Source organism: Cygnus atratus, chromosome 9 (assembly GCF_013377495.2).
Source record: "Cygnus atratus isolate AKBS03 ecotype Queensland, Australia chromosome 9, CAtr_DNAZoo_HiC_assembly, whole genome shotgun sequence".
NCBI classification, from domain to species: domain Eukaryota; kingdom Metazoa; phylum Chordata; class Aves; order Anseriformes; family Anatidae; genus Cygnus; species Cygnus atratus.
Genome location: NC_066370.1, coordinates 24,705,019 through 24,730,330, shown reverse-complemented (window position 1 = coordinate 24,730,330; position 25,312 = coordinate 24,705,019). Strand labels below are relative to the sequence as shown.

The 25,312-nt window shown below is 42.6% G+C and overlaps 2 protein-coding genes across 3 annotated transcripts; one reads left to right on the top strand and one right to left on the bottom strand.

Moving 5' to 3' along the window:
- The first annotated feature begins 834 nt into the window (after window positions 1-834).
- GFM1 (G elongation factor mitochondrial 1) lies at window positions 835-24,017 on the top strand. 2 transcript variants are annotated; one of them, XM_035566445.2, is made up of 18 exons: window positions 835-937; window positions 1,610-1,762; window positions 2,408-2,540; window positions 2,750-2,954; window positions 3,704-3,820; window positions 4,401-4,551; window positions 8,739-8,893; window positions 9,987-10,071; window positions 10,705-10,842; window positions 11,529-11,630; window positions 12,295-12,351; window positions 12,751-12,888; window positions 13,878-13,960; window positions 20,161-20,323; window positions 21,252-21,396; window positions 22,072-22,232; window positions 23,112-23,165; window positions 23,621-24,017. In XM_035566445.2, the coding sequence occupies exons 2-18, from the start codon at window positions 1,754-1,756 to the stop codon at window positions 23,750-23,752; spliced, it is 2,028 nt and encodes a 675-aa protein (XP_035422338.1). In that variant the 5' UTR covers window positions 835-937; window positions 1,610-1,753; the 3' UTR covers window positions 23,753-24,017. The 2 variants fall into 2 exon arrangements, with proteins under 2 accessions (XP_035422338.1, XP_035422337.1); XM_035566444.2 differs by lacking the exon at window positions 835-937 and adding an exon at window positions 1,002-1,141.
- Window positions 13,693-19,557, bottom strand: LXN (latexin). Its single transcript, XM_035566447.2, has 6 exons — window positions 19,328-19,557; window positions 18,544-18,606; window positions 17,798-17,972; window positions 17,074-17,210; window positions 14,883-14,945; window positions 13,693-14,293 (listed from the first exon to the last, which is right to left on the bottom strand). The coding sequence occupies exons 1-6, from the start codon at window positions 19,478-19,480 to the stop codon at window positions 14,204-14,206; spliced, it is 681 nt and encodes a 226-aa protein (XP_035422340.1). The 5' UTR covers window positions 19,481-19,557; the 3' UTR covers window positions 13,693-14,203.
- Window positions 24,018-25,312: the final 1,295 nt, after the last annotated feature.

The following is a 25,312-nucleotide window of genomic DNA, read 5'->3' as shown; positions in this document are numbered from 1 at the left end:
ACCAGAGGGAAGCCATGCAGAGTAACTGCATCAGATTCACATCCATGTTGTTTGTGTACCTATAATGCTGACTTAATTGAAACTTACTATTCTAATAAAGCATTTAAAAAAAACAGTAAACTGGCACTTGTGCTCCAAGCATCTTCCTCCTGTATTATAAACTTGTATTGTTGTTCTTCTGCCAATAAGCCGAGCTCTTTAGTTGTTTCAAATTAGTAAACAACTTCAGCTGATAGTGAATGATAATGAATATGCCTGTTAATGGTAACCCTGTATTTGATACTTCAACCTATTGCATTGTTTTTGTAAAATCTGCTAATCTTCCACTGCACTTACAGTATTGCTCTAACACAACGTGTTCAGACACTGACATCGGTAAAGTTCATTAGCATAATCCTTATCATGAAGGTCACTAATTAAAGTATTAAATACGATCAAGAAGCCCTTAAAGTCCAGGCCAGCAGGCCATGTCTCCTGTCCCTCTCAGTCACTGCTGTCTCCCCACTCCCCAGGCAGAGAGGTGCTGGTTATCGCAATCCCATATGTGCACCCTGAGCCTTTACATGACAGGACCCAGGCCTGTCCACGGGCATGGTTCCCTGGTATAAGTAGCCCTTATTCTCATCTAATATGAGCCAATACCGTGTTTTTTGGGGGGGGAGATGAATTGGATTTTTTTTTGAGGGTCTCACCTTTACGTGTCAAAGCCCCCGGAAAGCAGGAGCTGCCTTGCACCCCACAATACCGTGCCCGTGCAAGGCGAGGGCAGAAGGGCAGGGTGAGGAGGCTGGAGCAGCTTCAGCATTGGTTAAAAACGAGAATTCCGGCAAACGTGGGAACGGCGATATTTGAACGCCCCGCTTCTGCGCTTTTACCCTTGCGCTACCCGAGGAAGCGCTCAGGCCTCCTCCTTGCCGGCGCTCACCGAGGGCTGCGCGTAAGCGAAATCCCCTCAGGCGGCCCCGGGGCTCCCGATCCCGGGGGCACGCAGCGAGCCCCGGCCCCGCTCTCGACGGAGCCGGCCCCGCATGCGCCGCGCTCCGGAAGCGTCGCGTTGAGGCGGCGGCGGGCGGCAGCAGCCATGCTCCGGGCGCTGCGGGCCGGGGCGGCGCGGGGCCGCCAGCAGCGGTGGCGCGGGCAGGTAGCGGGGCACGGGCGGGTACCGGCCGCCATTTCGTGAGGGGCCGCGGCGGGGGCCGGGGAGCGCCCTGAGAGGGCCCGGCCGCGGGGACGCGCTGAGGGGACCGGGCCTGCGCCGGGCCGCTCCGTGACGGGGCGGGAGGGGGATTGGGGAAAAGAGGCAAAAAGTGGCAATTCTGGGAAAAAAGGGTTATCTGTATTCGAGCTGGAGAAGTCCCTCTTTTGTCTGAAGGCACCCGACTGGCGGAGGAAAGCTGGAGTGGCTCCATCAAGGGGATAGGGATAAAGGACAACACAGCGGGCCTTGGCCTGGGGCGGCTGCCTGCTTCCTGAGGGCTCTGGAGGGCTTCAGGATGCTCGGAAAGGCCCCCTGGGAGCAATTTGCTGTAGAAGAGCAGCTTGACCAGAAGTTTTTTGAGCTGCATTTGTATCTGCTCTTCCCTAAACCAGCAATGATCCTCTCTTCCAGTTTGTCCTGAACGTCTGTAGGCAGTGCTCCTCAGGCATCCTTCCCAACGAGAGGATCCGCAATATCGGCATCTCTGCCCACATCGACTCGGGGAAGACAACGTTAACGGAGCGAGTCCTCTTCTACACTGGCAGGATAGCACAAATGCACGAGGTCAGTTTTCGGGGGATGCCAGTGCAGGGTAGCTCTCAGTGGACTGTGTTTTGGGTGCCATCGCAGCGCTGCTGGGACTTGTTCATCTACAGCCTACTGTGTGGGGTCAGGGAGCTGTGCCTACAGACCCAGTGGGCACGCTGTCCTTGATGCCCCTTTAAAAATAAATGGAGAAGAAGGGAATCAAAGTGATCCCTCATTTGCTGCAGTGTTCTCCCTCTTCCAGAATACTTAAAATCATATTTCGAGACTTCTCCCTATCTCTGGTAAATATACCATGGGAGATGCATGTTTCTTTTAATACTGTCAGAGAAGGCTGTGAGAAACTGAGAGAACATAAGGATGTAGTTTTTACATTCCGATATATTAGCTTATTAAATTAACAGTGAAGCCTAATTTGTGGCAGATTTTTGATAACCTCTTTCAGGGTGATGATCTTCAGGAGAGCAAAACACATTAGCGTAGTAGATGAAGCTGCAAAAAAATCAAGCTTCTTTGCACTTCAGGAATTATCACTGATTCTCTCACGTCTCCTTTTCATTGCTGCGTGAAGGATGATGCTCACTGTATGAAGGATCACTCCTGCTCCTGTAGAATTCTCAGTAAACTCTTGGAATAATTGTTATTTATTTATTTATTGCTAAGGTGAAAGGTAAGGATGGAGTTGGAGCTGTCATGGATTCAATGGAGCTAGAGCGGCAACGTGGAATCACGATTCAGTCTGCAGCAACGTACACCATGTGGAAGGACACCAACATCAACATCATAGACACGCCAGGTAATGGCAGTTCTGAATGCTTCAAGGTTGCTCTTCCTTCGTATATAAAAAACATGGTGCCGTCTTTGTGCTCATTAGTGACTGACCTTGCGATTCGGTATGTCTGGAGACCGATTTCATTGGGTGTTGCTGTTTTCTGCAGCTGTGAGAAAACCATTACTACTTTTTATTATCTGTGAATAACTTTTTTTTTTATTATTGTTATTTAGGACACGTAGACTTCACAATTGAAGTAGAGAGATCTTTGAGAGTTCTTGATGGAGCTATTCTGGTTCTCTGTGCTGTTGGAGGAGTTCAGTGCCAGACAATAACCGTGAACAGGCAAATGAAACGTTACGGCGTGCCGTTCGTAACATTCATCAATAAACTGGACAGACAGGGCTCTAGTCCAGCCAGAGCAGTCCAGCAGTTGAGGTATCTATCACTTTAACTTACCTGTGAAGTAATTCTGAACTATTCACATAGCAGATTAATACTAAGAATATTGAAAAACATTCTCTTGTGGAGTCTGTAATCCCGTTTTGGGAGATAATGCATGGCTCGAGGTTAAATCTTACTCTGACCTATAACAACTCTCCCTTTTGTCAAGAAAATGGGAGCAAAACAAATGTTAGCGTCAGCCCAGACTTGTACTGTCTGAGAGTTGGGTTTCTGGTGTTTATTTTGATGCTGGAACTATATTCAGCGCCACTTTAAAAAACAGCCTTTTAATTTTTCCTAGGTACTGGTAGGAAATGTCGTGTAGCTCACAGCAGGGCGATGACACAAGGTTTGGCAGTTTCTGGTTCAAGTACCAGAAGTTCCGCGTGCCTCTTACCTGCCACCTTTCTGTGCCTAACTTCATCTGTGAGATACATATGTTAATGTGCAGCAAGGGAGAAGGAACTCCCGTAATCAAGTAATTAATCGGAAAGCAGTTTGTGCTGCCTTTTTTCCCATGGAAGTTGCTCACTGTATCTGTTGGGTTATAGAAGTCAGGCAGTTACTCAGGTTAAAATGCAACTAGGCATTTTTCATCAGTATTGGTAGATTTTGGCACTGCTAAAAGAACAGAATCTGGTGATACGGTGTAGGAATGGGGTGTCGTTCAAAGACTATCTGGAGCACATGTATGGAAGTGCCTGTTTTTTCTTCAACTAATCGATGTTTCCTCTCTTTTTCAGATCCAAGTTAAAACACAACGCAGCTTTTGTTCAGATTCCAATCGGTCTGGAGGGAAACTTTAAAGGAGTTATAGATCTAATTGAAGAAAGAGCTATATATTTTGATGGTGCATTTGGGTAAGGTTTGAAACTTGCGTATGTCTTGTACTGAAGTCACTCTTTGAATGTGTAATGCTACCTATACTTTTTCTTCAGAGACGAAGAAGTCTGCTGTTTGGAAAGTTAGGGATGCAGCTTGTGCTAGGGCTGAGCTCTCCAGATTACAGCAAAATGATTCTGCAGTCAGGTTTAGTGACTGGTCGCTTCAGCGTGAATCTCTGGCTAACTGCGGCGGTGTGAAGGGGTGGTAGCAATGCATGCCACCCAGAGAGATAGGAGACTTGCTTCATAACGGAGCAGATAGTGTAGATTTGGCATGAGCTTACTGGGATGAAGATAAGATGTGGGTGAGCTTGTTGATCAGGTTGTCCTGCATCCTTGCAAACTCCTACCGTGAGTGGGAAGAACGCTTTCCTGCTAAAGCATCAAAGCATCAAAGATAGCGAGTTAATAATGCATTTATTTATTTATTTATTTTTAATATCCATGCCAACAGTAAATTTTTCTTGGTCAGGCTGGTCATCACAACGACTGCTGATTGAAAGGCTGGTCCATGTGGTATTCCTTCAGAGTGGTTGTATTATTTGTGTGTTTTTAGCCAGACTGTTCGATACGATGAGATCCCAGCTGAATTTAGAGCAGAGGCTGCAGATCGGCGTGGGGAATTGATCGAGTGTGTTGCTAATTCGGATGATCAACTTGGGGAGCTGTTCTTGGAAGAAAAGATTCCTACAGCTGCAGACTTAAAGGTAACTTTATGGTGTTTCTTCTTAACGTCGTGTTCTTTCTGATTTTTGCCCTTCTCCCTAAGACGTTTCTTGAAGCCTTGAAGAAATTCTCCTTGCCTGAGTTCTGTAGGACGTCACCTCCTGCAGGTGGACTCCCAGTCCAGTCCCTACTGAGGGCCCCTTCCAAATTTGGCTTTTGATCGGAAAGTCTGAGCTTGTGGGTGTCCCTTTGAGCCATTTGCTTACCTCTAAGGTACATCTGCTTGTTTTTGCCATTCTGTTACCTACCTGCAGTGCAGCTATTGATGTCTGTGACTTACCTCGTATCCTGTAGTGAATCAGTTGTGAGATGCTGTAAGTCTTCTTCGGGCCTAGGAAATCCTGCCTTAATTTGTGTTTGTGTTGATGGCATCCGTCTGGGGTAAAAGGAGCAGTAGACTGGAAAGAATTGGGAATGACTTGGAGACTCCAGAGGAAAAGAATCTAGGTCAAAAAAAAGATTTTCAAAAGAGAAGAAAAATTAATTTATTGAAAGATGTGGAAGGCTTGTACGTGATTTATTTTATGAAATACTTTAAATACCAAACGGCAAACATGCCAACACAGAGGGATGTGCACAGAAGTGAGGAAGAACACCGTTTTTCCTACATCAGCTGGTCATAGACTGAAAAGTGTTTGTTCTCAGGGCAGTTTGGTATCCCTGTTTTTTCAAGTGCATGTCCACGTAACAAAACGTGGTGGGGAGGCCTACGAAGCCCAGCTGCTGCAGCTCTGCGTTATTTTGCAGGTCCTGCAGCTGTTTGCTCCTGGGTGAGATCTGCTTACACTGTTCAGTGGAGGCTGGAGAGTAGACACAAACACGTGCTTTGTTTTAGGCTGTTTTATGTCAGACTTGGCGACCTGCACGTCCTGTAATGGATCGTTATGTGGATCGCAGTCCCTTCCCTAAGGACTGCAGGTGACTAACGACTGCGGTGTTAGCTTTAGTCAGGACAGGCGTAAAAGCTTGCCTACCCCAGTCAGCCAAAGACAGCCTGTACCACACGTGGACTCGCTTTTCCTGCGCTGTGAGCGGGAGGTGGCCTGAGGACAGTTACCTTAGGGCACTGCTCAGCAGGCTGGCATGCACCACGCAGCCCCGCGAGTGGGTGTGCGACTCAGGACAACAACGTGCAGCTGTTGGCACACAGCGAGTTGTTGGGCTTTGTGTCGTGACAGCCGGTAGCGTAAGGGAGCCGTACCGAGGGCTGTATTGCAGGCACGATTCCAACGTGGTTGCTTTTTGCCCTTTTAGCTGGCTGTGTTATGGCCATACAGATTGAGTTAATTCATGCTTGGTGCAAGTATTTGTGAGTATTTGCCGCTACCTCTTGCTACTCTCAGAAGTTAACTTGAACAATAATCTTCCAGTGGCTGCTGTTAACAGTCATTGATCAAAGATTGAATATTGCCACAGGGGACCAGTTCCTTAATGTGATAAATAAATAAATAAATAAATAAATAAATAAAACACGAAAGTGCTGTGTGAAGTGCCTGTAGCCGTGGCAGAAGTGTCGCAGGCAGACTGCTTTTCCTAAGAGAGCTGCTGGTGAAGTTCAGGTCAGTTTGTCTTAGAGCAGCGGAGTGTTGCACAGAGCCTCGCTGGGGGCCGAAGTCTGCCCGACGTGACGCTTCCCACCTCCTTTTGCTTTTCCCCGCTGGGTGCTCAGCGGGTAGCTGCAGGAGCCGAGCCGAGCTGAGACGTGTTAGGAGCAGGAGCTATTTCTGTGAGTGGAGCCCGCCGGGCCAGCTGGGCTCGGGTCAGGTGTGATCAGAATGTTACTTTAAACAGAGCTGTGACACTGAAGTCCTCTTCTGAGCATTTGTCTCCTTGGCAATGCCTGCTTGCCTTTGTGCAGTAGTCCTTTTTTCCTGGTAAGATTTGCACTGCTTGCTTTCCTGGAAGTTGCCCACTGTATCTCTTAGCATATGGAGGGCTGGCAGCTGCTCAGAGCAGGTGGGCGCTGCAGGTCCCCCAGGGGTAATTAATTTGAATCTTCACGGCCACTAAACTTTGATCATTTCTAACTTTGTAACAGACCTTGGGTTTGAGTTTAAAGAAACAAAACACAACCCACGCACCTTGTTTTTGGCTGTCTGGGTGATTTACTGGTGGTGAGGAGTAGGCAGGAATCTGAATAACCCCACTTGGCTCGAGGCGTAAAAGCTAAAGGCTTTTTTTCAGAAGTACCAAAAAAATGTAGCTCTTATTGATATAACCGTACATTTAGCCATTCCAGTAATCAAATATTATTTTATGTTCATGTTTCAAAGCAGCCCGTCTCTCTTAGGTAAAGATAGAAATAGAATAGCAATTCTGGAGACCTGCAGGGACCAGCCCTCCACCTAGAGGAGGGAACGGTACAGATGTGAATACACCAGCACCGTGAGAGGTGACAGACTTTGAGCACCAAGCTATTTTTGATAGCTCCTGCTGGGATGAAAATCTGTTGCAAAAATGAATTTGTCTATTCAGCATGCATCTGCTTCCCACTTCTGAAAGCCAATTAATTACAGCTATAATGGCTGTAGCATTGCAGATGCAGGTTAATTCGTACTAATACGTCCCCGAAGATGGATTTTCTTTCAGTGGCCAGCAGCCAAGTCTCCGCTGAAAATAATCTTTTCGTAGGAATGATGCTAAGTATCACTCCTGGATGGCACAGTCCTCGCACACGGTGGTTGCTGCAGAGCAGCTGGCTCGACATCTCCCGGTTTGCTGCCGTCCGTAACGCTGCGCTCAGGGAGCTGACGTGCCCCAGCTGCTCAGTGGGGCACGGCGTGACAGTAATCTCTGTAAGGAAATAAAAGGGCGCCTCCCCCACCCCAAAGATAATTGTTGGTGAGGGTAAATTGCAGTCACGTTGCTCTATTTGAAAACACGTGGCCAAATAGAAACGCTGGGCATCAGCTCAGGGGTGTTTGCAGCGTTGCAGTGTGTAAGAGCAGACGTGGGCCAAAGGAGCAGAAGTGCTGATGTAGGAACTTTTTCCTTGTATTACTTTTCTGAAATCATTAAATGAACAAATCGAAGGAACCACTTATTCTCAAAACGATTTTAAGGAAGGATATTATGTTTGCTCTGTCAAAGGTTTTTGTTTTTTTCCGTTGTCACTTTTGGCTCAGATAGCCCACACTGCGCTCTCCCTTAGTGATAAAGATAGTTCAGCCTTCTCTCTTCAGGTTCTCTAAATAACTCCGGGTTAGGTGATGTGATATATCTTAGTCTGTTAAGGAGAATCCATTTATTTCAGTTTATCAAAGCAAGCAGGAGCTGCTTTCAGTTGGAGTGAGGCCGCCGTGTCCGCGGGGAGGTGGCATCCTCTAGTGGCAGGGAGAGGTGAGGCCGAGGAAGCAATCCTGGCTTCGGTAACTGACTGGGGTGAGTTCCTTCCTGCCCACCTTTCCAAACCTTTACAGACAACAGCGATGAAGCCATTCTGGAAGCTGTTGGTGCTCAGTTAAGCATCGTATGACATTGCAAAGCGTGGGTGGAAGGCACTGAGTAAGCAGGAGGCTGGTGTGCCACTAGGTTTTTCCTCAGCCCCCTAGGAGATCCTGGAAGGATTCCCGAGGCAGCTGCACAACTTCAGCAACTGCAGATGGATGTGACTAGGTTCTTCTGCTGTGGTGTTAAAGCACTTCTCATCAGAAAATGGTGATTCCTTGGGCATGACACTTATCCAAATATCTCTGTACTACCAAAATTTCTCTTTCAGCAGAATTTTCCATATTTTAGAGAAGCTGAAGCGTCTCATCTTGCTTTCACAACTATCTGTGTGTTGTTTCCCAACGAAGTTAAATATGGGGAATGAGAGGCCTTAGACAGACTTGAAGAATCCTGACTTTATCAACACAGAATCAAGGACCTTTTTCTGAATATTCTGGGGTTACCATTGTATTTCTTAAGCATTATCAATTCTAAGTTGAATTTAGGTTGTTGGAGGGCGTGGGGGGGAATTCTCTCGCTTCTCTAGAATACCAGTGAGCAAGGTGTAGTGGCGGCTTTTGTGGGGGGGCTCCAGCAGACTGTGGGAGTGGCTGCTTTACTGCAGGAGTAAAGATAGCCAGCGTGGATGGAGGGGATGTCTGGAATGCTTCACGTTGGTGCTGCATCAGACTCCTGAAGCTGTTGCAGAAGGCCAGTAATGCACTGATAATTTCTCCAGCTTGCAATCAGAAGAGCAACACTGAAACAGTCCTTTACCCCCGTACTTGTGGGAAGTGCTTTGAAGAACAAAGGAGTGCAGCCACTGCTGGATGCTGTCTTGGAATACCTCCCAAATCCTTCAGAAGTTGAGAACTATGCTATTCTTAACCAGGGGTAAGTACGTTCGTTAACCTTCGGTGAGGTCTTAGAATAAGGTTTCAAAGCAGTGCAATTTGTAGCGGGAAGCTTCAGTAACGAAATACACGGCCATTTACCATTTGCATTAATTAATGCAATTATAATTCTGCGCCACGTTCCAAAAGTAGGAGAGCTCACCTGTCATTTCAGGGTTGCTGTTTATACTTGTACTTCTAATGCGCACTAACTATTTTTCAAACATAACATTTATATGCTGAGACAGCTCTTATAAATTAATGATAACCCTTGAAATCATGCCTACATTAGAGGAGAGAGCACATCTGAAATACGTTAACTGATGTTTTATTCATTTGGACATGGCTGTTGAAGTAGATGTGCCATCACAGTTAAGAAATATGAAACCCGACATCAGAGGCAGCAAGCAGCCCTTCACATTCCAGTCGTGGCTTAGGGGTGGTCACCAGGCCTTCTTAATGCATTTGAGTTGTTCAGGCTCAACGAGAGCTAAATAGAAATGATGCTAATAAATACAGTTTATGACTTTCTCCCAGCGGTCACCTGAATTTTTGAGTCCTCGCTGCTGCTGGGCCATTCCCTACATGTTAACGCCTGCCTGCTGGGACGGGCTGAAATGCCTAATGTGGCTTGTGGGCACTGGCGGAGGAGTTCTGCAGCATCCCTTCCCTGTGCTTCTGCATCCACATTGCAGTCTTACTACATAGCTGCGTTGCAAAGCCTCGAAGATTGGCATGTTCAGCTGCTTTTAGGTCAGCCACTGGCACAACCATTTCCTGTTATATGCCGCCTTCTCTACCTGCCGGTACAGACAAGTTAACCTGTGACATGCAAGCTGCAATTCAATGTATGTAACGTGCTCTTGTTTTGTGTTTTGGTGGATAATCCGCTTGCTGGCACTTACTGAAACCTTCCTGTTTTGCAAATGCAAGAACAGAACAATCCGGCGTCTTCTAAGCCTGTGCTATAAAGCTGTGAAACCAAAGGCCCTTGGGACTTTCCAAGACTGGACTTGTGTTTAGAGGAGACTGCTGTGTTTTCTTCTTAACGTAAACTCCAGTTCCATTCCTGTTTTTTTTTTTTTTTTTTTAAGGGATTCTGAGGACAAAGCCAAGTTCCTACTGAACTCTGCTCGAGACAATTCCCAGCCTTTTATAGGCCTCGCTTTTAAACTAGAGGTAAGCTGTTTAATATTTTTCTCTAATGCAGCAAAAACAGTAGAGAACAGTAGAAAACACAAACCTGGTTTCCAACCATAATATCCACAAATGTATCAGACACTGCCAAATTTGGAAGTCTTAAAATGGATTGCGGGCCTCAAATACTTCACAATTCTCTTATTTTTCTTAGTTAAAACCTGAAAGTGTTTTTTGTGGGGGGAAGGTTGGCTTATTTCAAATACTTTCAGAGAAAAATCCAGTTTTTGTTTAAGCTGAAAATAATGGAACATAAGAGAGACAAAAAGGGAAAAATACAGTTTTAACCAAATGGGTTGCTTGCTGCCCAGAGAGTAGCAGTTCAGATTTTCATGTGGAAAGTGGCTGACCAAATCGTTAGCTAATGTGTGCCTCTGTTGGGAAGGCTTAGCACTGGTAAAATTGGTGAAGTAAAGGAAATAGCCAATAAATGTCAAGTTCCTTTTCAGAGCCAAGTGAAAGCTGAGACTATGCGAAACAAAATTTCGTTTTTGTATCTAGTGTGTAAATTCAAAACGGAATCGTTTTGTCAGTCAGTGCAGATCATACTTCACATAGTAGTTGTCTTGACTCCCAGAAGGATTATGTTTGATTTTTAATGAATTTTGATTTCAGGCTGGCCGTTTCGGGCAGTTAACTTACCTTCGAGTTTATCAGGGGATGCTGAAGAAGTCTGATTATATTTATAACACTAGGACTGGGAAGAGAGTGCGTGTCCAAAGACTTGTCCGAATGCATTCAGACAACATGGAGGTGAGTGAGGGGCAGTCCAGGCACACGGGCTGCCTTTTGAGATGCTCTTACTAAACACGCTTCTCACTTTTCAGGTATCTCTGAATGATGTGATATGTCAAATTTCTGCTTTTGTTGTTAATTCATGTTTGCCTGTAGCACTTAATGGACCTCTACAAGAAACTGAATGATCTTCAGTGTATTATTCCCACTGAAGTGGAATAATCTTTGCCCGGGAAGCATTATAAGATGGCTTTGAGATGACAGCTAAAGAAAACTAGCTGTGGTATTATCCCCATGTTCCATGCCTGTGGGAGAAGGGAAATAGGATTGGCAAAACACAGAGCAGTTTTCTTTCATGTGATTATTGAACACTATTCTTAAACCGAAAATTGATTCTCAAACTGCTGCAAATGCAACCCTTTCCTGTTTAAAATTCCTTAACTCTATTCCTTAACTTAAGCTGGATCACGACTGCCTGTAAAAATGTTTTGTTGCTTGCTTTGCATCCTTAAATTAAGTTAGCATCCAAGCTGAGATACACTTTTTGGGCATTTGCTTTGAAGAAATGGATAGGGGGAAAAAAAGGAGCTTAACATTAGGCTTTTAAACATGGTGTTTATATCTCTGCTTAAAACCAAATGTAGTTTGTAATACACTAATACCTTTTTCAGTGTCCTCTAAACAGTAAATTTTTCTTTCTTAAGGATGTGAACGAAGTTTATGCAGGAGACATATGTGCGTTGTTTGGAATTGATTGTGCTAGTGGGGATACGTTCACTGATAAAACGAGCACTGACATCTCCATGGTGAGTATGCCTCCTCATCTGTATGTCTCATCACGTACAGTAATTTACTAGGATTTTGTTGTAAACTTTTTTAATCATTTATCCTGTTTAAATATTTTTGATGTATTCACAACTGCAAATATTTTTTGTGATTGTTATACCTCAGGAAGGCTGTATATGTAGAAGTATGGTACACTCAAGAGATGCACATTTGTTTACTATACTTGACATCAAATCCACTATTGCAGTGTTATCAAACTGTTCCGGGCTGTTGGAAGCATTACTGCATCATTTGCTGTCCGTGGGTAACTGAATACTACTGAGCTATGTATTTGTATACAGATGTAAGGATATCATTTTTATTTATACGTACATTTACAAAAATTGATGGAAAGCAGAGTCTTCTAAGTAGCGTGAATCCATACAGAGACCAGCTTGCCTCTGGGTAAGTATTGGAAATGCTGTGGTTGGCAGCATGGCATTTGTTAAGTCATAGCCTAGTAGCAATCCTGAGGAGAACTACGTTATTTTGTTGTACTTACACAATGATACTAGATTCAGGTTGATAAGTAAAGCAGTCATCTGCTTGTGACCCAGAGTTCTTGTGATCAACATTTTCTGTAGAAGTTGCGTCACTAGGTGTAGCAAAACCTGACTGAATGATCTCTTCCTTTATGACTTGCAGGAATCAATTCACATCCCTGATCCTGTCATTTCGGTAGCTATGAAGCCTTCCAACAAGGTAGGAACCTGTGAATCAACCCTTTTGTGACCGAGTTGCCTTCTTTCTGCCGCTTTTATTACTTTGTGCTGGTTAGCAGTCAAATATGAAATCGTATAGACTAAGGTGAGCATTGTTGTGAAATATTCTTTTGAAAGTACTTAAGAACATATTCACGTTACCTGAATGATGTGTTAGATAGTATTACTTAACCGTAAAGAACATGTGTGTCTTTGAGCTAGGTAAACATGGACTTCAAATAACTGGAGAAATAAACACAGCTCTAAATGCACGGCTGTTTCAGAAAATAATCTCGTGAGAGTAGAAGTGCTAAGCAGTTGACGAGAAAATTTCAGGTTTCTTTGTGTGACTTCTGGATGTTCAGTTAATGTTTGCTTTGCATGTGTAATTGTTTTTTAGAATGACCTCGATAAATTTTCAAAAGGTCTGAGCCGCTTTTCAAGGGAAGATCCCACCTTTAGAATCCATTTTGATGATGAGAGCAAAGAGACCATTGTTTCTGGAATGGGAGAACTGCACTTGGAAATCTATGCCCAGGTAATTTGGAAAGCAGAACCCATGGACTCTGCTTTTGACTATTTTGCCAACCAACAATTCTTCCTTTCTGGTGGAGACATTGCATTGCTATACAAAAATTCATCTGCAGATAGGATAATCGATGCCAGTCTTTAGGCCTGATTTTGGCATTGAGTACTTTAGGTCTCTTCAAATTTGCAGGATTCTTTGCAGGTGCACAACTAAACTTACTTTAGTGTAAATCATGGTTCTCACGTTACGGCTATTTTGAGGTTTTCCTAGCAGAAAGTACCACAGCATTAATGTGACCACTAATAGCTGCTTAGGGAAGTGGTAAACTTCTTAGTCAACTTCTGAAGACTCCTTCTCTCTAGTGGTTCTATTTTGAAGGCTTATAATCTATTTAAATGAAGCTTCTGTCTAGAATATTTTTACTTTTTTTTTGGTTCAAAGACATAAAAATCTTATATTAAGCACTATACTTTGCTTTAGCAGCCTTTGCTTATAATGAATTTTACTGTTAATTATTTCCTACAAGAAGAGAGAAATATTCTGTTTCCATGCTTTTAAAGGTATCATTCCATAATGAGAGATGATGCAGGCAGGAGGGAATAGTTCCTTGCAGTGATTTATTTGTTTCTTTCAAGTTGATACCTATTCTGGATTTTAGTCTAGATACAGCAGATGTATCTGAAATGTTGAAAGATTGAAGAAAAGATGGCTTTTGTTTTGGAAGACTTAAACTTGAATAAATAATCACATGGTTGCTTTTCCCTGTGTAAAGCTACAGCCCCTAAACATGAATGACTGCAAAACGACAGTACATAATTTTTAACACTGTTTTCTTGAAGGAAAGAAAAAGACAAAAACAGAAACTTCCCAAATCAGTCCAGTCCCAAACTGAAAAACTGGTTAACCCTGATCAAGTTTCTCATTTCAAAAAGATTTGTAATAAAATTATTGGCGTGGTGTAGGTACAACTCTATTTCATTCTTTTTTTTTTCCTGCAGCGAATGGACAGAGAATATGGTTGCCCTTGCACCATGGGAAAGCCAAAAGTTGCCTTTAGAGAGAACATATCTGCACCTGTGCCGTAAGTATTCTTTTTAGCAACAACGGAGTTTTTTTTGTTTGTTTTGACACAGAATTTGACTACACAGTAGAGAAAGTGCCAGATTGAAGCACAACATAGAAGGGGAAAATGTTTGTTTGAACAAGGGCTCTTTCTTCGTAGCTTTATTGTGTGTCCACCCCACCAACTTACATATCCCCCCCTTGAAATGCTTATGGTAGCATCTGAGCTTCTTCCATTGCTGTATCAGATGTTGCAGTCGTCCTATACGTGTTTTGGCTGACGGCTGTTCTGTGTTACTTCAGTGCCATGCTGCGGATGCCAAAGAACTGTCATTTGCCAGGGAATAATCTCCTGTGGGTAGAAAGTAAAAATGCAGGAAGTGAGAAGGTGTTTTCTTTGAACAATACTGAACTGGAACTGGCTGCTCTAACAGCCATACCTGGGCTGGCTTTAACTAGGTTGATCCTGTACCAGTAACGGTGCAGAATAAGCAGCACAACACACAGTCCTGTTGAATTGTTCAAGTGTTTTAAGTTCTCCTGCAGGAGCACTGTTCACAGCTCCAGCTAGAATGCAGTTAAGCAGTCCAGGATGCTGGCAGCTTCTTCTTCCCTTTATCCCTGGCCAATCGTATTTCCCAAGAGGAGGGAGCTGTGAATGACCACTGTATTGAACCTCTGCCATTTGCAAGAAACAGCAGGAAATCGGTTGAAAATTAGTCTCCTGACACAAATTGGAGACCTGTTGTCTCCTGCCTGCTTAGGGACAGATGCAGGTAGTGCTGAGACAGATGGGTGATCGTTGCCCTAACCTCACCCGTTTCACCAGCTGACCTCCAGGCACCAAATCTGTGAACGCCCCACCATCTGCATGTCCAAGTTGGACATTACACAGCTGGCAGTCTCCAAAACAGAAAAGCTTTTTAGAAATAAGACTTTACCTGGGACACATTTTCATGAAGTAGAATCGTGTAGTCAAATTCAAGATACTCATCACTTCTTTTCTGGAAAGATAAGATGAAAAGGGCTGAACTTAAGACTTTCCCCTTCCTTAAAAGTAGTGAATCAGTTCGCTTTGGTTATAATAAAAAGTCTCTGATACATTTCAGATGAAACTGGCAGCTCATGTTAATGAATAAAGCAGATGTAGCTTAATCATTATAACAAAACAATAATGTTTTGTTTGTGAACTCTAAAAATCACTTTTGAGACTGTAGATAACACTTAAAACCACGCTAATTCCTCCTTTAAAGAAGCTAGACTCATCATAACTTTAGGAACTTATTTGGAAAGAGAATAGCTGATTCTATAAGGTGTCAGTTTAGCTTGAAAATTCATGAATAAAATTGTCAACAGAGTAAGATTTCCAAGACACTCCAAATGCTTTATAATGTATAGGAAGTTATCAGTGAATAACAGAATACCTACTGACCTTTGGAACGTGCTCTTTACATAACTACTCATCAGGCAGAAGGAACAAAATTACTAGAGAAAGATTACAGCTGGCTTAATAGTCTTTTGTCTTCCTTATCCTTAAATTCACCTGGTTTGTTAAAGAGGGTTTTAAAACCTTGCACATGTGTAGCCCTGCACCATCTGTGAACTACTTTAAGATAGCCATCAGAGGGAGCAAAGTGTTAACAAATCCTGCTCCCAAAATGAGTTTCTGCCTTGCCTTCATACCCACAACTTCATGAGAATTCACTGGCTGTGCTGGGTGGACATATATTTGGGCTCTGAAATAATATTTGGGCTCTGAAAGTCTTTCTTTTTGGAAGAAAACCCAGTATATTGAAAATCTAAACAGAAAGTCCACTTTCTCAGATCTAGCTTACATACTATGTTTAAAGTTGGCCGTCACTTTAGGAATTATTCTTAATTCACAGTATATTTTCTCCAATTTGAATAGAGAAGAACTGGAAGAATCTACAGAATTCTATTAAATTAAAAATAAAACATTTTTGCTCTGATAGTAACTTTTCTGAAAACAGGTTGCCTTTCCAGGTAAAAAGCCTTCAAGGCCTGTTGATGATGGCAGCTGTTGACTCAATTTGAATAGCTGTATTAAGATTTGACAGTTATATTTATTTCTGAGCTTAGGGTAGATTTCTGAGCTTAGCTGCTCGGGATTAACACAGTACTTGTAATCACTCAAAAAACAGTGAAATATAAAACATTTAATCCTGAGGTATTCTGTTCCCTCGCCGTCTTGTGACGTGTTTTCCTGAATGCAGTTTCCATATCATAAACTTAATTGATGCTTATCATGATGATTTAAGTCTAGGAGCAATGCTCCAATTGACTGAACTTTAAACATCAGGTAGAAAGCTAACCCTGAGGTAAATGTTACAGAAATTGTTAAATGGGTCGTTTAACTCTTTAAAACAAACAAACAAAAAAGCTTTTCTGCAATACGAATGTCTCATCTAAAAATTAATTTATTCCACTCCCCCCAAGTAAAAAGCAGCATTACTAAGGATAAGTTTGGGGAAAAAAAGTTGTGTGGAATTAAATCAGTATTTTCTTTCTTGATTAGCATTTGAACTAGCAAATGAATGGAGGTTGGAATAGTATAAACAAAAAGCAACGTAGATTGTATTTTATTGAAGTTGAGATGCAGCCCATTGCTGTTTGTCTAGATCTTGGGTACTGCAGAGATGTCATGCAGTATTATGGTGACTGATTGCTAGATCATGATGTAAATCAAGATTATTGCAATGCCTGCTGTGCAGGTGCAAGATTACTGGCATTATAGATGAAAGGCAGGAAAGTAATATAAAACTGTAATCAAAGGGATGACCCCTAAGTGGAAAGGAAATTTTTATTTTAACTAAATAAGCACAGAATACTGCTCTCGCAAAAAGACTGCTTCTAGAAACAAAATTCAGGAAGAGAAGAAGTAGTCTAAATAAACAGGTAGTCCATCGATGACAGCATTCATGACTTGGTAGAGGAAAGGGGCAGGTGGAACAAAAAGCTTAAACACTGGCTTAAAAATGAACCAGACCAAGCAGCTGAGACACAGCTGAGGTTTCTTGCTTAAGAACTTTGCCTCAGCTGTAGTTCGGTACGTGCCACAACTGTTTAGCTCCTGAATATTAAATTTCTTTCAGGGCACTGATGGTAACTTACCACTTGCTTCACGTGTTTTATTTGGGCAAGTTGGTACTTAGTATTTTCAGTTGAGTTCTGCCATATCACGTAGCCAGAGGCAACCCAGGCTAGCGCTCTGATGGGCTCCATTTCTGGGGGCACATTGCCGTAGCTGTCTGGGAAACAAAGCAAAAAATACACCTCAAGCAAGATTCATGGAGTCACAGTCATTAATGGGATGGTACAGCTTAGTAGATAGGGTCTGGTGCTAAAACTCAGGGGACCTGGCTGATGTTTCTTGCTGTTACAGACCTATATGATCTTGGAATAGCTGCTATACCACCCCTGTGCCCCACTTCTTCCTCTTAACACGCATTCTGTAAGGTCTTCAAGGCAGGGGTTGCTCTACAGTAAGCGCAGACCAGAGTAGTGCAGTTGGGCACCTGGTGTGCCAGCAGGAACAGATAAAGAAGAGGTTAAGAGGTAACAGAGGGTTTTCAAGGAGCAGTCACGTGCAAATCATGTATCAGCTCTGCAGTTCAGAGCTGATGAATGAACTTGGCAATGTTGTGACTGACACACCAATGTGGAATGAGGGAAAGCGAGGAAGCGTGTATTCAGAGAAGGGCTAACGGCCCGATCCCCCTCGGTTCCAGCTCCTATGGTACGGGCTCCCATGTGGATCATGGACTTAGCTCAGGTTTGCTTCTGGCCATGGAACACGTTCTCTTGCTTCTTTCTCGCCCATGTCCCTTCTTTGTACCTGGTATGTTCTCTGCCACAAGCTCGTTTTTCAGGCTCTTGATTCGATTGTAGAATAGGTTATCTGCTTCATCTGTGTTCTTAAGTTCTCCTTCAATTGTAAATTGCACATCTGGAGCAGCGTTTTTGTTGCCCAGATGATAAAGAACCTCAGCAGTGCAGTTAACAGTACTGTCCTGTTACAGAGTTAATTAAGGTATTAATATTTGATTAAATGCATGTATAATATTGGTAATTTACACTTTAAAATTTATTTTTTTATTTTCTTAGAGTATGGCCCACAGAGATTTGTGATTATTTAAGACAAGGTTACATTCATAGCATTTCTGTGGATATACTTTAAAAGCACTTTTCTTTCTGTAGTGTTCTATAATGCAATGTTTGTGGTGCAGAATGTCACTTGTGTTACTCAGGTGGAGTCACGGGTTCGCATAACTTCAATTTGAAATTGAATGACATTGTAATGCCCTTGTCATTTCCCTCAATTTGGTGTCATAGCAGTAAGCATCAGATGCTCAGGGCTTGTATGGTGTAGGAAGTGGTGATTCCCTTTTGGTAAAATTCAGCGTTTTTTTCCTCCCCCTCTGATTAGCAATGTAGAAAAATCTGAAACACAATCCCCAGGTATTATGGTGTGTCCACTGGCCTTGGCTAAGATCAGCAGCCTGGAGTTTTGGCTGTTCAGTACACATCAGTAGTGCCAACTTCTGCCCGCAGAAGGTGTTAACGAAGTAAATCTGAACTCACTTTGTCAAAGATGTCTTCTAACATGAATTCCAGATGGTATTTATGCCCGACGTCATCAATATCCTAAATAAGGAGAACATAAGAACACTTATTTTGTGAAATGCTGAATTTCTTCGCATTCTGGAAAAGTTTCTAGTTATTGTGAAACAGACTCCAGCAGCGTCACTCTGTAATATGCATACACAGCTGAGCTATTCTTTTATTTTTTCCAGCTGTTGTCAAGATTTCTCATTCAACATGCACCTGGTGCAGAACCCGATTAGTACCGCCTCTTCCCTTTCTAGTCTTGCACACTGGTATCCCGGTATGATTCTGTCCTATAATGTGTACTGCTTGGTTAAACTCTGAGACAAGAATCCTACTTGGGTTCCTTACACTGCATACATTTTACATTTTGTTAGGAATTGCATTAAGCCTTTTTACAGGACCGGCTATCTACAGTTAAGCAAGTGTGTTAGCTTTGCCAGAACACGGGTTATAGCAGGCTTAGGGGCAAATCAACGACTCTGTGGTGAATTTTGTCTCCCTGACAGCAGCAAAAAGAGCACCCTCCTCTAAGCGAGTGTGCTTCGGAGGTTCTGTAGGTAGGGTTTCCTTGATTAAACGCCGTCTGCCTGGAGAAGGGCCCAGTCACTGCAGTAGCCTTGTCAAAACAGGCAAGAACACAGCTTCTATTTCGTACATCACCCCCGGGCGGCGTCGCCTCGGGGTGCCCGCTGCTGAGGGAGGCGCCGCCCGCCCCGCCCCGCCCCGCGCCCCCTCAGGCCCCGCGGCCGGGCCTCACCTGGCGGCGGGCGCGGCTGAGGGCCCTCAGCGCCGGGCCGCGCCCGGGGCTCCCGCGGCGCCACGCGATGAAGGCCGCGGCCAGCGCCGCCGCCCGGCCGGGGAGGCAGTGGGAGGGCGGCAGCTCCGCCGCGGGGCTCGGTCCCTGCGACATTGAGGGGCGAGGAGGGCGACCCGGCACGGCAGGGCTGTCCCCGCCGGCAGCAGGAAGCGGCGGTGTGGGGAGGAGCGGTCTCGGAGCCCTCCTCCTCCTCCTCCTCCTCCTCCTCCTCCTCCTCCTCGTCACCACCGTAGCCCCTCCTAACATCCTGAAACCACACAGCCAGGGTTGAATATCGCAAAAAAAACCTAAATCCCTCTAAAATCCCTCTAGTTTCCTTAAAAAAAAAAAAAAAAAGTATACCACAGTTTGATGTTTTTTTTTCCCCTAATCACTCTTGCCCAGTGTGCTCCTAACATCAAAGTACTTTGTGGGAGGAGACCGTGGGTATGTGTGGAAATAAGAGCTTGTGATTCAGGCAGGCAAGGAGCCCGAAGGTAATCTGGCTTTATTAGCGTTGCTTGCCATATACAGAAGTGTTTTGAGTTGTTAAATCAGCACAGGCTCATAGGTTCCAGCTTGCAAGATGAAGAAATGTGTTGTTCCTCCTTTGAGCACTTGAATATTCTCAGTTGTTGTTTCAGCCACACAACATTCAGCCTTTCTGATTAAGTGTAGCTAAATGGAGTGAAGCAAAATGCACAACAGTAACTTCTTCCTTATAAAACCATGGTTAGAGCGTAATTTCTGTAACGAGTAACATAGCGTTCTGTGGGGTTTTTGCTTGGTTTTAGGTTTGAATATACACACAAGAAACAGACTGGTGGAGCAGGCCAGTACGGCAAAGTTATAGGAGTCCTTGAGCCCCTTGATCCTGAAGACTACACAAAATTAGAATTTGAGGACAGAACTATTGGCACGAATGTTCCAAAACAATTTGTGCCCGCTGTTGAAAAGGTACAAAGCGATTTGTGTATGTCTGTGATATAAGAAATACTGATTCTTGTGTTTGTTTTTTTTTTTCAGTATTCTGTTAACGTTTACTATGACTGTCTTGCCCCAGGCAAGGAGACTTTTCCCATTATTTCAGTGGAAGTAGAATCAAATTTCTATGCTTTTGCTTAATATCTTACATTCCTAACTTTTCCACTTAATCTAGAAGCTGCTGTTTGTTTTCTTTGGTAGCATGTGCTTGCTCTATTTCCGTAGCAGTGCCTTAGTACGAAAGGTAGGCTTTCTTTTCTGACAGTAAAACAAGCCTCCTTCTGATAAATCTGCTTTTTAATTTCCATGTTCTGCTTCTGATTGTGGCCATATAATTATTATCCTTGGTTCTGAAACATGCAACTCTTTTGTGATTTCTCTGAAACCAAACATATAGGTAACGGTAGTTAAGTTAATTTAGTGCATGAGTTACCAACTATTCCTTTATTCCTTTTTTTTTCTCCACTTCTGTGGGCTTCTTCTGTTTGTGTTACTGTATAATTTATCGTATACAACTTTAATACTTTTCTCTCGATCTTGTCATGATCTTTGAAATCCTCAATCAAACTAAAAGAACTCTTTCATTATTCCATGATGTGACACTTCAAGATTTTTCCCAAGTCCTGGAAAAAAAAACACGCAGTCTCAAAAGAATCTTGTTTTTCAATCAAATAGTTGGAGTAGTCATTTTCCACATAAAGCATTCTTTCAGTCTTTGGTCATACAGCCCCTTAACAAAACAAAGTCCTGAGTACGTTCCTTTTCCTTGTCTTCTATCTTATTACACAATTTCTGTTGTTAAGGTGACCAAGTTTAGTGTTTTTTATAGGCCATTGTTAACAGCAATCTTTTTAAAGCTTAATCTCAGCCTAAAAACTAACTTTAAGATGTTACTTGACAGGGATTCCGGGACGCATGTGAAAAAGGTTTAATGTCAGGGCACAAGATATCTGGAGTCCGATTTGTCTTAGAAGATGGTGCACATCACATGGTGGACTCCAACGAGTTCTCTTTTATCAGAGCAGGAGAAGGAGCCCTAAAGCAAGGTATAAAACTAGTAGTCTGAATGTGTTGTCCTACTGGCTTCTTTATTGTCGGAGCAAATTTTAACGACATCATTTCTTTAGGTTGGTTTGTTGCCTGGTGTATCTATACGTGTATTCAAAGTCTGGCTGGTTGTGTAGAGCAGAATATGCGCAAGAATTCATAGAAATTTTGAGGAAGGCAGACTAATCTTATAGTTGTATGAAGGAAGTCCTTTTTCCTAGGTTAGATTAAAGAAACACCAAAAGCTTCATATTTATTAGGGTAAAAAAATGAAAACATTATCAAACTACGTGCCTCACAGCATTACCATTTCTGGAATAAAAGGTAGCAGGGGCTGGAATTCTTCCCCCCATAAGAAACATTCAGCATTAACCATTAAACAGTTCTTTGCTATCTGTAGGGGTATTCTGAATGACACCAGGCTTGTTCTGTAGTTTATATAGCTGCCTGTGAATTTAGTTGGAAGTCAATTTATGCAGTCCTGCAAAGCACAGCTTAATGTTACCGCTAACTTTTGTTGTCTTGGATCCAATAGGAAGCATGGCTTAGTTGTCACTTCTGGCCTTACCACTGGAGTGGCTTTGGGTGGCTTCTTGCAAGACCAAATTCAAAATCATTTAATGTGTACGATTTAGATAGGCTTAAGAGTGTATTTCATGTTCTTTTTACTCCAGCTATGGAAAATGCCACTGTGCGTATACTTGAGCCCATTATGGCCGTGGAGGTGATGGCACCCACTGAGTTCCAGGGAGCAGTCATAGCTGGAATTAATCGCCGGCATGGAGTCATCACAGGGCAAGACGGCTTGGAGGGTTACTTTACTCTCTATGCTGAGGTATGTGCTGGTAGCTGGTTCCTGACCCTTTCTTCTCCACTGTTGCCTTTTGACTCTGTTACTGGTTTTCTTACTGGCTAGAATTTTAAACGTTTTAGTCAAGTTATTCAGCGGATAAGCTTATAATGAATTTTCCATTTGTAGAAGCATATTTTGCAGTGTTGGTAAACCTATTGTAAACCTGTCCTGCTTCAGAGAAGTGTATTTATTAACCTAAAATCGTGTAGTGTCAGAGAAAGGAACAGAACTTGATTTTTGTCAAGACTGGCTGGCTGTGCTGCCTTGGAGTGAAACAAATCTGTGCAGCAGTAGTGATGCACAGAGTTAAGGGGGATCTTTTTGGCAGCTGTCTTCCTTCAGCTGATAACTGCATTAACTGTAATAATTGCAGATAAGCGCAAAGGACTTTTCTTCACACCTTTCATGTCCCTTATAAAAATATATTCGTTCTCATGTTAGATCATGTGAAATGTACATCTAACAGTGGTGGTAGGGTAAATCCTCTCAGCAAAGCTTCAAGTAATGACAAACCATACTGTGCATCACTCCTGCTTCGTAAATTGTATTTAGAGCTGCAGCCTTCGATATTTCAAGTGTCGTGATCTGTTGCTAGGTGATGCAGGTTACTGAATTTGGCACACTCCAGTATCTGGTACGTTCAGACTGAGATTTCGGGGATTTTCTGCTGAAAATACATTGTGAATATATATTAGTTGAAATGAGAGGTATTTACAAAAGCAGATAATAAAATCAGTATTGTTTACAAAGTGTGCCAGGTTTTACTGTCTCTTCATATCATAACTGAGATTAATTGGATGATAACCAAAAGTAGATGGAAAAATATTTTGTTCCTACAAGAATAATATGCTTGGATTTTAGGTGCCGCTGAATGATATGTTTGGGTATGCCACTGAGCTGCGGTCTTGCACAGAGGTAAGTACTCTAAGGATTTTTATTTCTGTGAATCAAGTGTGCTAATTTGCATCAGCGTTGACGTAATACATGCAGCAGAAAAAGTGATAAAAATGGAAACACAAATAAGGAATAGGAAAATATCGTTAGAGCTATTACTGTTACTTTAACAGTTTTTTAATTAACATAGCTATCACTAGCTGTATAATTATCAGACAAAAAATCCTTGCATGCTTCAGGGAGGGAAGACATTCAGAGTTGTAAATAATACAAAGCAACAATATCAAAGAAACAATGTTCAGATACTGTTCGTTTATTTTTGTATCTTTTATCTACATGCCTCAGTATACAGTGCTTGTATACTTCATTGTAAGTTTTTGCTGCATGTTATTTCACAGATTTGGGTGAGGCCTACAGCTAAATAAGGTTACTCGTTTAGCATCCTAACTTTGACTATTTTCTTTCCAACTCTTCAGGGAAAGGGTGAATATACAATGGAATACAGTAAATATCAACCATGTTTGCCCAGTACTCAAGAAGAAATAATTAACAAATACCTCGAAGCAACAGGACGACTTCCTGCAAAAAAGGGCAAAGCAAAGAGCTGACTTTTTTTTTCCTCTTGAGTACATTGAACAGTTTTTCACAATCTTCTCAAAAAGCTCGGTTGCCCAAGCCATACAAGCAGTCAATCCTGGCTGGATAAGCGCAGGCTTCAGTGGGACATGGACTTGTAATTTCATCGTAATATCCTTCCTTTGTGGTATGCTCAGAAGTCTCACCGGGAGATTACAGCTGAATTGTTCAGATGTAAATGCTGCTTGTTAACAAAATACAGAAATATTACAACATTGATAATAATTTGTCTTGAAATTTGTCTCAATCCATTTTATTAAAATAATTTTATTTTTTTTACTTGATAAATCATTGTTTTGTAAGTCGGCTAGTTACTACTTCTCTGTCTTTGAAAGTTTAAAAATTTTATGTTAGCGGGCTAAATATTAACTCTGGATAGGCACGGAGGATGAATTGTCATCCAATACCGAGTATTTTTCATGTAAGTGCTCCAAGCACAGACCCTTTGCTCCTGCAGCTCACTTACAGCATATAGTCCAGAGGAATGCCAGTATTTCTTCCTTTTTCTTCAGAAACAATGCAAAGAGCCTCCAAAGTCGTAACGAATTGACCAAGGTCATCTGTCAGTGCTGCTTGCTTATCACCAGATCTGCTTATCACTTACGGTACATGGCATTTGAAAAGAGTTGACAAGAACATACACACAAGTTAACTCTTTACAAAATTATGAGCAATATGGTTTTATTTTATATGCTTGGTTTCTTGGCTCCTTTTCAGAAAGCCAAACAAGAGATTCCTTTTTTTAGAATCTTACAGTCAGGAGAGCATGTTGCTGATGATGCTTAGCTTGGTAATCAGTTGATGAGATCTCGCTTACTCATAACGAACAGATAAAACAAGGATGTTAGAATTAGGTGAGAAAAAGAAGATACCATTTTCATTTAATTATTACCAGAAGATCCACTCTGGATTTTGTTTGCGTGCTCTCTCTTCCTGACCTACTCAGCTTAACAGCATTTTTGCAGATTTCCAGTAAACAGAGGAGGAAGTTCCAGTTCAAAACCAACTACATTCCTGGCACAGGATTATGGTTGATGTTTACCAGACGCAGAGAGAACTGCAATGGCTGGGCTTCTTTTCCTCAGCATTCACAGAAAGACAGTGACAATTACTCATTTTAAACTTGGAATGCGTACAGTGTCAGAGATTTGTCGGTGGCATGTAAATGCTAACTCAGTGCAGGCATAATGTTGTATGTAAGTACGGTGTTGCTTTGGGCCAAATCCTTCTTGATTCCCTTACATCCGTAGCTTTTATTTTTGTGAAAATGTTCAGCTGGAACGAGTTTCAAGAAAAGCCCTGCAGGTTCTCTGACATTTGGCGATTTCCTTAAATAAGCAAATGTTATAGCACGTTTGCCAAAGTTCAAGGATGCCTTATGCAGTGTGAATGCAATGTAAGGAAAGAAATGGGGGCTAGTTATTATTCTTGGTTATATTTATGGCTTTTATGTTACGCTTTTTAGAGGCCAGTCATGATGTGAATTCTTGGCTCATAGATTCCACCAGATGTGTGCTGGTTCTCCACAAATC

Excerpts from the sequence above, each read along its gene's own strand:
- GFM1 (XM_035566444.2), top strand. The coding sequence starts at position 1,082 with ATGCTCCGGGCGCTGCGGGCCGGGGCGGCGCGGGGCCGCCAGCAGCGG. Across the intron at positions 2,541-2,749 it reads CAACATCATAGACACGCCAG|GACACGTAGACTTCACAATT; the intron begins GTAATGGCAGTT and ends ATTGTTATTTAG. Across the intron at positions 2,955-3,703 it reads AGAGCAGTCCAGCAGTTGAG|ATCCAAGTTAAAACACAACG; the intron begins GTATCTATCACT and ends TCTCTTTTTCAG.
- LXN (XM_035566447.2), bottom strand. The coding sequence starts at position 19,480 with ATGTCGCAGGGACCGAGCCCCGCGGCGGAGCTGCCGCCCTCCCACTGC. Across the intron at positions 18,607-19,327 it reads TCAGCCGCGCCCGCCGCCAG|GATATTGATGACGTCGGGCA; the intron begins GTGAGGCCCGGC and ends CTCCTTATTTAG. Across the intron at positions 14,294-14,882 it reads TTCATGAAAATGTGTCCCAG|GAGATTATTCCCTGGCAAAT; the intron begins GTAAAGTCTTAT and ends TTCTACCCACAG.